Here is an 11,316-nt window from a genome sequence, read left to right as displayed (position 1 = left end):
TCCACAACTGTGATCACTAAAGAGCCATGACCCTCTGCTGTACTTGTGTGGCCCCAGAGACGGGTGTGGCCATGGCGGGTGGGGTCTGTCCACGGGCATGCTGGGGCAGGTGTGGGGCCAGGCAGCAGGCATGGGGTTGGAGAAGGGCCCCTGTCTGTTAAGGACAGAGATGGCAGCAGGGGCTGTGGTCAGACCTCGGCACCCGTGGGGTTCTGCAGGCCAGGGACAGCCTCAGGGGGCCAGGAGCCCCCAGGCCCACCACGGGTGCCCCAGCTGCCAGGAAGGACAGGGTCCTCTGGGGCCTGGAGGGGAAGACCCGGTGGAGGGACACTGGAGTCAGCCTCACACTTGGTGGTGTGGCTGGACAGAGGCTGGGCTGCCAGCATGCCGGGTGGCTTGGGGGTCCCCCGGACCAGCATGGGGCCCAGCTCCGGCTGCCCCCAGAGCCCTGGGGGCACCTCATGCCCCTTGGTGGGTGCCCGTTTCACAGAGAGGTCGAGGGGAGTGTCAGGTGGCCGCACGGCCCGCTCCAGCGCCTGGTGGATGGTGAGCAGCTCCTGGCGGATCTTCCCCAGCTGCTCCCGCAGAGGCCGCGGGGCCAGGCCCCCAGCAGGCGCCAACTGGCCCAGGCGCTGTTCCACCCTGGCACAGTCACCAAGGGCCCGAGTCAGGTCCTCGCCCACGTGCCCAGGGCCCCCCAGCAACAGGCCCAGCGGTTGCTGGGGCAGGGGGGCCGCAGGACCAGGGCTCTCAAGGTCACTTAGCTCCTTGTCCTCAGGCCACAGCATCACGGAGGGGCCGGTCCTCAGGCTGGGGGGCAGAAGCCAGTCAGGAGGCTGTGCTGCGCACACAGTGCCCCACCCCCTTCACGCCCCTGTCCAGCCTGGCGCCCTGGCCTAGGGCCTCGGAACCCCAGAAGGAAGGACAGTTTGGCTCTCTGGTCTCAGTCTCCCCTCTGCGGCCTGAAGCCCCTATTCCTGGTGACTGAGCTCCAGCTGGGGGCCCAGCCACCCTCCCCCCCAGCCCTCTTCCCACCTCTCCTAACACCCCCACAACTGGGGCCCCTGACACCCACCTGCTCTGGGAACTGAATTTCATCCTGCTGCAGGGGTCCTGTGGGGCTTCTGGCCTGCCTCCCAGGGCCAGCTTCCTCTTGGGGTCGCTCTGGGCAGCCCGCTCCAGCCCCCCCTCCTTCCCCGGGTCCCTGAGAGCACCACGGGGCCAGGGCCCACCCAGCCCAGGCACTGGCAACTTCAGCAGCCCAGGGACCAGAGTCTCGGGGGGCCCTTTGGGGGGGGCGGAGGGCTTGGCAAGGGCAGTCTTGCCTGCCGGTAGCCCCAGGCTGTGCTCCAGGAGCAGGGGGTAGTACAGGCGAGGGACCAGGGCCGGGCGCTCTGGGGGCTGTGAGGCAGGGAAGGCAGTGGCCGGGGCCAGTAGGGGGCTGGCTGAGGCCAGGAAGGGCATGTGGGCGGCAGCGGCCAGGGAGGGCCCCAGGTAGGAAAAGAGGCCCAGGCCGAGAGGGTAGTTGACGCCCAGCAGGGACAGGTGGAGGCTCTGGGCCTCAGGGAACTCCCCGGGGGTGGGCGGGGGGTAGCAGGGGACACTGCTCTCAGGGCCCGTGGCAGGCACGTCCACCCCGGACGTGCTCCTCGGGCCCCCACCCCTCCCCGGCTTCCACGACTCGGCCAGGAGGCCACCGAGGCTTGCACCCTTCTGGGAGTCCCTGGCCTCAGGGAGCAGTGTCTCTGGGGACCCCTCGGCCCCTGGCCTGGGGCCCCCAACCCAGCGGCGCAGGGAGAGGACATCGGTGACCATGTGGTCGGGCGTGGCGGGAGCGTCCAGCGCTCCTTGGGGCCGGCCGCTGGGGTCCATGGGGTCCGAGGAATCCGCGGGGTGGCCTGGGGTGGGTGCACGTGGCCGGGACGCGGCCGATGCCCGGCGGCAGGCCCAGTCGGGGGAGTCCAGCAGGAGGGAGAGGGAGTCCTTACAGAGGCTGTACTTCATGTGGTTGTAGAGGTGGGACTTCTCCAGGCAGGTGAAAGGGCACTGGAAGCACTTGTAGTTGTAGGGTTTGCCCCAGGGCCGTGGGATATAGTGTGGCTTCTTAGGCTTCCTCGCCCGGGCCCGTGCCCCGGGGCCCAGGCGGCATGAGCCTGCCTCTCCGGACATGGCAGCTGCTAACGGGCAAGCCCCGGCCCCATGGCCACCTGCGGACAGGGCCTCGGTCATTGCCAGCCGCCCCGGCCGATGCCCCCTCCCCTCCGTCACAGCTCAAGGCTAAGCATCCAGGCACCGGCACCCGCCCCCTCCCCCTCCCTGGCCTCTGCCAGCAGAAGTGGCCTCCCTGCCTCACTCTCTGTAGGGTCAGCAGACACACGGCAGAAAAAATGCAGGATGCCCAGGTAAATGGGACTCGGGTAAACGGGAAATACTTTTTTAGTATAAGTATGACCTAGCCAATATTTGGAATGTGCACTAAAAAAATTATTTGTTGTTCATCCGAAATTAAAGCTTAAGTCCTGTACTTTATTGGTTGACCCTACACGCATCTCTCCCCTCAGGCCTGGCCAGTCCCCAGCAGGCCCATTTCTGGTGTGATTCCATCCACGCCCATCTCCCCCACACCAGCAGAGCCCGGGTCTCCGTCTACCCCACGGGCACTGGGTGAGTGACTGGAGGAAGCCAAGTATGACCAGACTCACTCCTGGGGACACGGCCCTTCCTTGTCTTAACCCCTCCAGAGACTTTCCTGCCCGCGGGAAAGCCAGGATAAGAGCCGTGAGATGAGAAACCAGCAGAGGTTCTGAGCGCCTGTTTACACAGTGTCCCTGCTCTGCAGGGCGTCGGGTGGGCACTGTGGTCTCTGAGGGGGCCAGCCTTGCATGGGCCAGGCCAGGCTGGGGGGCGTGGATGTCCAGCATGGCCTCACGGCACAGCCACCTGCTCAGCCTGGCTCCATCTGGGTGGCTGCCGGCAGGTCGGCAGCCGAGCCTGCAGCGGCCGAGCTTGGCCAAGACCCTCCTCTCCCCATGCCCCCGCACGCTTGCTCAGAAGCCGCTCTGCACTCCATCTGGGCTGCCACCTGGGCTGTCCACCGCCCCAGTGTGCGCCTCAGCCGGGTGCTCAGCGAGTGTGTGCACACAAGCGTACAGCTCCCGCTGAGCCCTCCTCACTCAGCGCCTGGAGGGACCACCTCTGCACGGCTGGGCTGACTCGGAACAGAGAGCAGGGCGGCCACCAAAATGCAAGGGGCCCAGGCACACGAGGCTCACACTCCACTCAGAGTGGACGGGGTCACTGTACACATGAATGCACTCGGCACGGCCGGGGTGTGAACAGGCACAGGGCGCATGCACACACACACGCACACCCGAGGACACACAGGGTCACAGTCACTCACGGATGTAGACACATGTACACTTGCCCTGCTCCCGGGGTTCAGGGACGGCCAGGGCACTGAGCAGGGCAGGGCTGGGGTAGCTGGGCAGCCTTTGGGAGCAGGCCGTCCTCCCCACTGGCCTTCGGGCTCTGTACATGGCAGGCAGTCATGTCTGCTGCCCCCAAACACTGAATGGGCACCCCCATTATGGAAACAGCCACAGGGGTGGAGAGGGCTGCCTGTCCAGATGGGCCCTGTGGAGGTGGGGTTGGCATGGCCATGGCTAGAGTGTGGAGGGCAGGGTGAGCAGAGGCTAAGTGACTAGCTTGTGCAGGGATGTCCACATCGGGGAGGGGACAGGGCTCCAAGAGGAGTGCATGGTTGGGAGGAGGCGGCTGTGCCCAGGAGAGGAACTGGGGCTCCCTTAGGGGCTGCAGACACTCCCTGGACTTGGTGGTGGGTGCAGAGGCAGGCCCCATCCCTGCCCCCCACCCCCCCCAAGATACAGATGACAAATGGGTGTGTGTGCTCTGGAGACGGAGGCGGCTGTGCTGGGGCCATCGATCACCCAGCCCTGGGAGCCACACAGCTGTGCTGCCTCGTGCCACCACCCACCCCACTTCCCAGCCAGACCCCTGAACTGGGGGGGGCTCCTCCTAGGCCTCTGGACTAAGGGGGCGAGGGGCCCCTCCTGTGCTCCCGCTTCAGATCAGTCACCTGGCTTGGGGTGGGGGGGCTTGGTTGGGAGCCATCTCAGCACCTGCTGACCCCACAGGGGCCCAGAGAACACCTGGCACCTGCCCAGCGTGCTTGTGCACAAGCAGAAGACACCCCCAGACAGCAGCACACACCCCCAAAGGCACATTCATTCGCACATGTGTCCCAACCCGTGACTGGGTGCGTGTGCCCAGGGCGGCCTGCACCCGCAGTGTGCCTGCGCATACACCTGGTCCCACTAACCTTTCCCTGTCTGGGGCAGAACTGGTGGCAGGCCAGGCGCAGGAGGCCTCACCCCAGGGTGGGAGAGGGGGCACCCAGTGCTTGGAGCCACCACCAGCCACCAGGGGATTGATTATAGCTCACCCATCCCGGCTGGCGCCCTTGGGACTTGGGAGCACCCCACAGGGCGTGGTGCAGAGGAGGTGACCAGGCTCCTCCTCGGCTGAAGTCGAGACCCCAACTCCCTCCCCCCTTCCCTCCACAGCCGAGCCCGGAGGGCGCCCTCCTACAAGGATGGGGCTGCTGCGCCCTGATGGTCCCGGTGCGCCGAGCCTGGACGCCGCTAAGTGGGGGACGTGGGGACTGGGGTTGCCCCGCCCGCGCCCCGACAAGCTTGGCGTCCCGCCACCCCGGCGCCCCTCACGCCCTGCCGGGCCCCGCGCAGCCCGCAAACTTCCGACCCGCCGCCGCCCCGTGCCCGCCGTACCTGCGCCCCGGACGGAGCAGAGCCTGCGGCGCCCCGATAAGTCACCGCGTGGCCCCGGGACCCCGCGGGAACTTACCGCCCCGCCCGGCGCCCCTCCCCGCCCGGCGCCTGCCGCGACCCCGCACCCCGCAGGACCCGCACAAGCTCTCGGGGCGCAACTCGGACTCCGGCCTGGGAAACTGAGGAGCGGCCCCCACGCGGTCTGCGGTCACTCACTAGGCAGCGAGTCCCCGAAGCCTCCGCCACGGACCGCGTCCCCCCGACGCCGACTCGCACCTACAGAAGTTGGCGGAGGGAGCGGCCGCGCGTGCGCCACGGCGCCGGGCTCCGGGGGGCGCAGCGACCTCCGACCCGGGCTCGCGGTGGGGGTGGGGGCGCGAGCGCCGGAAGCGGTCTCCCACCGGCCACCTCAGGTGCACCCCCCCGTCTCTCCCACTTCCCTGCCCACAGTCGCCCCCTCCGCGCACTCACCGGCCTCGCGCGCCCGGGACCCGCTCAGCAGTCTCCGCCGCGCCGACAACTCCTGGATGGAGCCGTGGCCGGTGACACCAGTGGCGCCACCAGAGCAGGGCAGGGACGGGTAGCGTCGCGGCGGAGCCGAGAGTGGAGACGCAGGTGTGCTGCCGAATGAGGGGCTCCTGGCACCGTCCCCGCCCCCGTCGCCTGCAGGCTGCCGCGGGGGTGCGCAGAGGCAGCCAGGTCTCCCGGGGTCCCCGCAGCAGTGTGATGGGGTGTCAGCGGCCGAGGACGCAGGGAGTGGGGCCGTCAGCACTCATCCGTCAGGGCAGGGCTCTGGCCCCTGACAGCCCCTCCGCCTGAGCCAGGGCCTCTGGGCTGAGCCCCGGGACAGGGGGACCTTGGAGAACAGAGCCAGCCTGGGGAGGGCTGCAGCCCAGCCCGAGAGGGGACAGAACTTAGCTCGGGGAGGGCTGCAGCAGAGAGCCGGCAGCAGAGCCCAGCACACACGGCGGAGCAAGCCTCCTTTTCTGGCCAAGACTTGCCTGCAGTACCCTTCCCTCTTCTCCAAACAGGAGGCTGAATGGGTCTGCACCCCCAAACCTCTGTCCTGCCCACTGACGGCCACCGGCTCAGAAAGAGGGTCACGTGCACTCACTCCCCCTTTCTAGAAGCATCACCCCCCAGCCCCCACTCCTCACTCCCCTGGCAGGTACCCAAGGAGGGCTGCATCTGCCTGCTGTTGGCAGGACTCCTCTCCACTGGCTGTCCCTCCTGGGAGGACCCGGGTGAATGAGGCGGGGCCTGGGAAAGGGCCCACCAGAAAACTCCCGCCCCTAATGTCCTCACGGCCAGAGCTGCTCCCAGCCCCACCTCCCAGGGTACTAGACTCCATGTTGATCCCCAAACTGTCCAGACTTAACAGTCTGGAGCCCACTTCTCAGCTGGGTCCTAGCGGAAGTTCATCTGATCAGCCAGGACCATTCCAGAAGTGGACACAGATACTCAAGACAGGCCAGTCACGTTTCTCAAGAAATTTTTGCCTTTGTTCAGGGGAAGGTGCCTTAACCCAGAGATGAGCGGTGTGCCATCTCAGGCATGGGGTGGGGTCTGCCGTCGGACGGGTGTGTGCTGCCCCAGGCCCACTCTGTGGAGGCACAGAGGTCCCCGTGTCTACTTGGCCTTCCCTGTAGGCTCAGCTACAGGCTCCTGGGGTATCTCAAGCTCAGCTTGGGGGGCTGGGGTGCTTTGGGGAAAAAAGGAGTATCCAGTAGGGGTCTGTGGGATGGAGAACACTAGGTCCAGAGTCTAGTGCCTCCTGGGCCCTGTGAACCTGGCTTCAGTTTCCCCAGCTGTGCAGGAGGGTGAGAGGCTATGGCCCAGTTGTTGGGGCTCTGGTCAGCCACGACAGACATCTGTAAGGAGCAGGGTGCCATGTCCTGGGGGTGCCCAGTGCAAGGACACTGATGTGAGGGTGACTGCTCAGTGCCACCTTCTCTGACACAACCTGGGGGACCCCATTTCTCCCCGTAAAGTCCACAGGGCAGAGCGGGGGCCTGGAGGACTGCTGTGGGTGGCAGAGCCCACCAGCCTTTTCCTTTCTGCCCGCCTGGCCTGGCCCAGCTGACCAGCTGACCGTGCAGGCAGCCCCAGGCCGGGAGACAGCTTGAGCAGTCGTCACGCCAGCAGCCCTGTGGAGAGTGGGGGCCGGGAGGCCTGCTCCTTCTGCACACAGACCCCACTCCGGACATACTCAGCCGGGCCCAGGCCCCTATCTTGGGCACTGCCCAGAGAGGGCAGGGGGCACAGGTCACCCTGAGCCAGTGGGGGTAGGGGTCTCAGGGACGGCTCTGTGCTTCCTGGCCCTGCACTGCTGACTCCTCTGAGGGTCTGGGAAGGCCATGCTGCCAGCACAGGGGGCGGGCAGGTTGGAGGGTGTTACCGTCCTCCAAGGGAAGGGAGGGGCCTCTCAGGGTGCGGAGGGGACAGCCCAGTGAAGCCAGGTGACCAAGGAGCACCAGAGAGGGGGGAGGAGGCCAGGCCTCAGCATGTTGGGAAAAGCAGGAGTCCAGGGAGGGCAGCTCAGAAGAAGCCGTGGAGGCCGCCTCTGTGGATGGGCCTTTCCAGAAGTCTGGGTGGGAGGAGAGGTGTCGGCATCTCCAAGGGGCTCAGCACCTGAGAGGCACGACTGGGCTTCCAGGAGGGGTCTTGCCAGGGGTGCAGGTGGGCCCTGAACTTGCCCCAGGGGTCCCGAGAGCTTGGCCATGGCTGCAGCCTAATGGCCTGTACACGGGGGTGCGAGTCAGGTCAGCCCATCAGGTGCACTGACTGCCGGTCTGCAGCCAGGCGAGGCCGGACAGCAGTGCCAGCCCCTGTGCCCCTGTGCTGTCCGCCTGAGGCACTCCCAGGCACATCTGCTCCCTCACAGCTGGCACAGTGTGCCTGGGGCCTGTCCCACTTTCCACCAAGGAGTGGAGCGTGGTGGTAGGTCATGACCCACCCACTGGACCCCACCCTGCAACATGTTGGGGAAAGCTTGGGCCCAGGGAGGTGGCCCCTGCTCCCTGAGGCAGTGTCAGGGATCCCCGAGCTTTGGGGCTTGGTCCCCCATGTGACCTGAGCCCTGAAACCCCTGCCCAGGCTCCTTGGCATCAGTCCCCTTGTCTGCAGATTGGATGGTGGAAGACCTGGTCTCTGGGTGCTTCTGGCACCAGTGGGGTCCTAGGGAGCAGTCTTCTCTCCTCAGCTTGTCCTGGTGCAGGGTGGGATGGGGACATGCAGCCCCTCTCTCTGCCCCCAGCCAGAGGCATTGTGGCCATTAACGTCCTCTGCCTGCTTGCCCAAGGCCGCCCGCCTGTCACCTCCATTAATGCTGGTACTTGTGCGCCAGGGGCACGTGGGCTGGACAGACAGTGGGTCCAGGGAAGGCAGGGGGACGGCGGTGCAGTGCCCAGGGCAGGTCTGTCTCCTCCCCTCAGTGTCCACACACGGCCTCACCAGGACAGGTGTCGGGGCTGGGCCAGCCTCTGCTTGCCCCGTGGGTAGAGGGACGGTGGTAGAGCCTCTAGGCAGGGTTTGGGAGCCCCTGGGAGGGGTCAGTGCCATGCAGGATGATGGCCACGGCTCATGTTCACCCTCTCGCTGATGAGCTCTGGGACACATGGCAGCCCCCAGAGTGTCTGAGGGCCCCTCCACAGGCCAGTGTGAGTTGTCCTTGGCACTTCCTTCTCCTTGCCCATCTGAGGTGGCCTCAGGGACCCACGGCTTGGTCCAAAGGGGCAGGGTTGGGACTTCCCTGGTGGTCCAGTGGTTAAGACTCTGAGCTCCCCACGCAGGGGGGCCCTGGTCAGGGAACTAGATCCTGCATGCTACAACTAAGACCCAGTGCAGCCACATAAATAATTTTTAAAAACCCAAAAAACCCACAGAGGGGCAGGGTCACACCTGAGGGCCCTGGGTGCCAGTCTGAGTCCAGTGAATCTGAGAGCACTGGGGAGCCACAGCAGGTTCACAGCAGGTCTGTGAGGGAGCAGCAGAGCCAGAGAGATGGTGCTGGGTGACTGACTGTGTGGAGAGGGCTGCAAGCAGGTTTGGGGAACTCCACTATAAACCTCTGAGGGGTGGGCAGTGTGGCCCATGGCGGGCACATGCAGGGCCCAGATATTCTCCAGGGAGTGTATGAGGGTGCTGCCCAAGCTGGTCCAGGGATGTGGGGTGGAGCGGGTCCCCCTGAGGGAAAGGGCATTGGCTGGGAGGCTCCTGGCACCGGGGATCCCAGGAGGCCTCTGGTCCCAAACCTGCTCACTGCACCCCTCCCCCAGTTAGCTCCCTCCTATGGAAGTCACCCCGGCCAGCGCTCCCTGCATGCTTGATTAGCCGGCCACCCTGGGGTGAGGTGGGGTGGGGTGGGATCTGATCCTCCATCTGCCTCAGGCCCTGGGATGGAGAGGCTCCTGGACGCTCTCTGGAGGCACCAAGAGAGGCTGCAGCGGGAGTGAGCTCTCCGCTATGAGAGGCATGCCAGCTGGGGCAGGGGCCTTTCCAATCACTGAGGGAGCAGCCTGGCCAGGCGAGTGGGAGGAATGGCTCAGGCCGCGGAGCCCCAACCTAGAGCCCCCACCCAGCTTCCGAGCTGCCCTGGCAGAGCAGCGCCCGGGGCCGGCAACAACCATATGTTGGAAGAGGAGCTGCGCAAGTCCCTCCGCGGCCCCCGGGGCCCAGCCTTCCTGGGCCTGTCACAGGCGATTTTCCCTGCCTGAGTGGCAGGCCGGCCAGCGGGCGGGGTGGGCGGGGGCTGCAGAGCCTGTGCGTACTCTGGGTCTGTCCCCCACGGTTCTTGACACTGACCCTGCCAGTCGGGGCAGACGCAGGTGCCGGGCCTGGAGTGGGAGACCCCGACATCCCGCCAGACACCCGCCCCTTGCGGTCACCCCTGTCCAGGTCAAGGTCGGGGGCCCAGAGAGGAGCCCGGGAGAGGAGGTGGTCAGCGGGACCAGACCCGCTGCTCCGTCGTGGGTGGGCGCCCAGGGCAGGCGGGAGAGTCAGCCCAGCGCCCAGAGCTGTGCGGAGGAGGCGGGAGGCCGCGGCTAATTTGTACACTAAGTGCTTCTGACAGGGATGCCTCACAAGTGAGAACACAGCACCACCCGCCTCAGGAAGGCCACCGCGGCCAACGGGTGGGCAGCCAGGCGGCCTGGGTGAGGGGCAGGAAGGGGGTCGTGGGGTGATCTGGCCCAGCAGAGACGGGGAGGGGACCGGGGTTGTGGGGAGTGGGGGTGGGCTCGGGACGAAGGGTCCCTGTGGCCGGAGGGTCAGAGACTGAGGCAGGGAGTGGGGCCGGGCAGTGTGGAGGCGGCTTGCCCTCTTCCGACCCTCGTCCACCCCTCGCACAGGCCTGGGTCCAGGTGCCACCCGATGAAGGCCGAAGGCCCAGCAGGCCAAGTCCAATCCTCAGGCCGGCTCCCCCTCCTTCGAACCTCATCACAGTGGCCGCCCCCGCCCCAAGCCCTGACCCCGGCCCCTGGCCAGGCCCCCACCTCAGCCCCCACCAGCACCTCCCATGAGCTGCTGCATCCCCACCGCGGGGGCCCCCCAGCTCCCATTCCCCTCAGCCCCTCCCTGCTGGAGCAGGGGTGCCAGGGGAGCGGGTGCTGGCTGGGGTGAGCCGGGGTTTCCAGGCCAGCCGACAGGATGAGCATGCAGCCCCCACCCCACTGTGGAGACCCCTGCCAGACCTCTCTGATCTCGCTTCCTAGGCCATCTTGGGGCTGGAGGAACGCGGGTTCAGGCTGCCCGGGACGTCCCAGTAGTGACGGGGGAGCCCAGCCCCCACCCCACGGGAGAAGGTCCGGCGTGGCCGCGCAGCCGTGGAGCAGGGCGGGCGTCTCTGGGTGCTGAGGGGAGATGTGTTGTGGCAGCTCCCCTGCTGCCCGAGGCCCGCCTGGAGCCAACACTGCTGGTGGCTTTAATTGCTTTCACATACGATAGGCTGGCCTGTGACAGGCCTCTTACACCCGCCGAGCGGCCTCTGCACCCCAGCCCCCCTCTCGGCCAGGAGGCTGGGCCCGCCGCCGTTCCAACCTGGGAGCTCAGGCTGGGGCTGCAGGCTGTGTGCCTGGTCCTGGCTGCCATCTGTAAAATGGGACAGGAGGGAGGGGGCACAGGACCCCACCACCTGCAGGAGACAAACTTTTCTCCCTGCCCCTCACTCCTCTGCTCCGTCCATGACTCTGATGGATCCAGACAGGTACCCTGAACGCAGATGCCTCTGGGAAAAGACGAGCACACATACGGTCCTTCTGAGGCTTCGTGGGGACCAGTCCGCCAACCACTGCAGGGTCTGGCCTGAGCCTCTGTCCCACCTGGATACCCAGTCCTTCCTGGGATGCAGGCAGCTGGTGAACAGGATACCCCTAAAGGCTCCCTGTGAGGCTGGCCTGGGCACTGGCTCAGCCACCCCGAGGAGCTGTCACCAGGTGGGCCTTGGTGCCCTTCAGCCCTTGGAGGAGAGGTGAGGGGCCAGGAACCCCTGGGAGAGACAGATGAGGAGGAATCC

At 66.6% G+C, this 11,316-nt stretch overlaps 1 protein-coding gene across 1 annotated transcript; it reads right to left on the bottom strand.

Moving 5' to 3' along the window:
• PRR35 (proline rich 35) lies at positions 1–2,169 on the bottom strand. The gene is made up of 2 exons (XM_004270369.2): positions 1,076–2,169; positions 1–810 (listed from the first exon to the last, which is right to left on the bottom strand). Exons 1-2 carry the CDS (start codon positions 2,167–2,169, stop codon positions 189–191), a joined length of 1,716 nt encoding a protein of 571 aa, XP_004270417.2. The 3' UTR covers positions 1–188.
• Between the last annotated feature and the right edge of the window lie 9,147 nt (positions 2,170–11,316).

The sequence above is a fragment of the Orcinus orca genome, chromosome 16 (assembly GCF_937001465.1).
Source record: "Orcinus orca chromosome 16, mOrcOrc1.1, whole genome shotgun sequence".
In the NCBI taxonomy this organism is placed as follows: domain Eukaryota; kingdom Metazoa; phylum Chordata; class Mammalia; order Artiodactyla; family Delphinidae; genus Orcinus; species Orcinus orca.
Note: the sequence above shows the minus strand (reverse complement) of the source record. Positions and strands in the feature narration are given on the sequence as shown.

What these genes read in the sequence shown, in the direction of transcription:
- PRR35 (XM_004270369.2), bottom strand. Translation starts at nt 2,169, where the DNA reads ATGTCCGGAGAGGCAGGCTCATGCCGCCTGGGCCCCGGGGCACGGGCC. An exon ending in AAATTCAGTTCCCAGAGCAG is followed by an intron (nt 811 to 1,075) that starts GTGGGTGTCAGG and finishes TCTGCCCCCCAG; the next exon opens with CCTGAGGACCGGCCCCTCCG.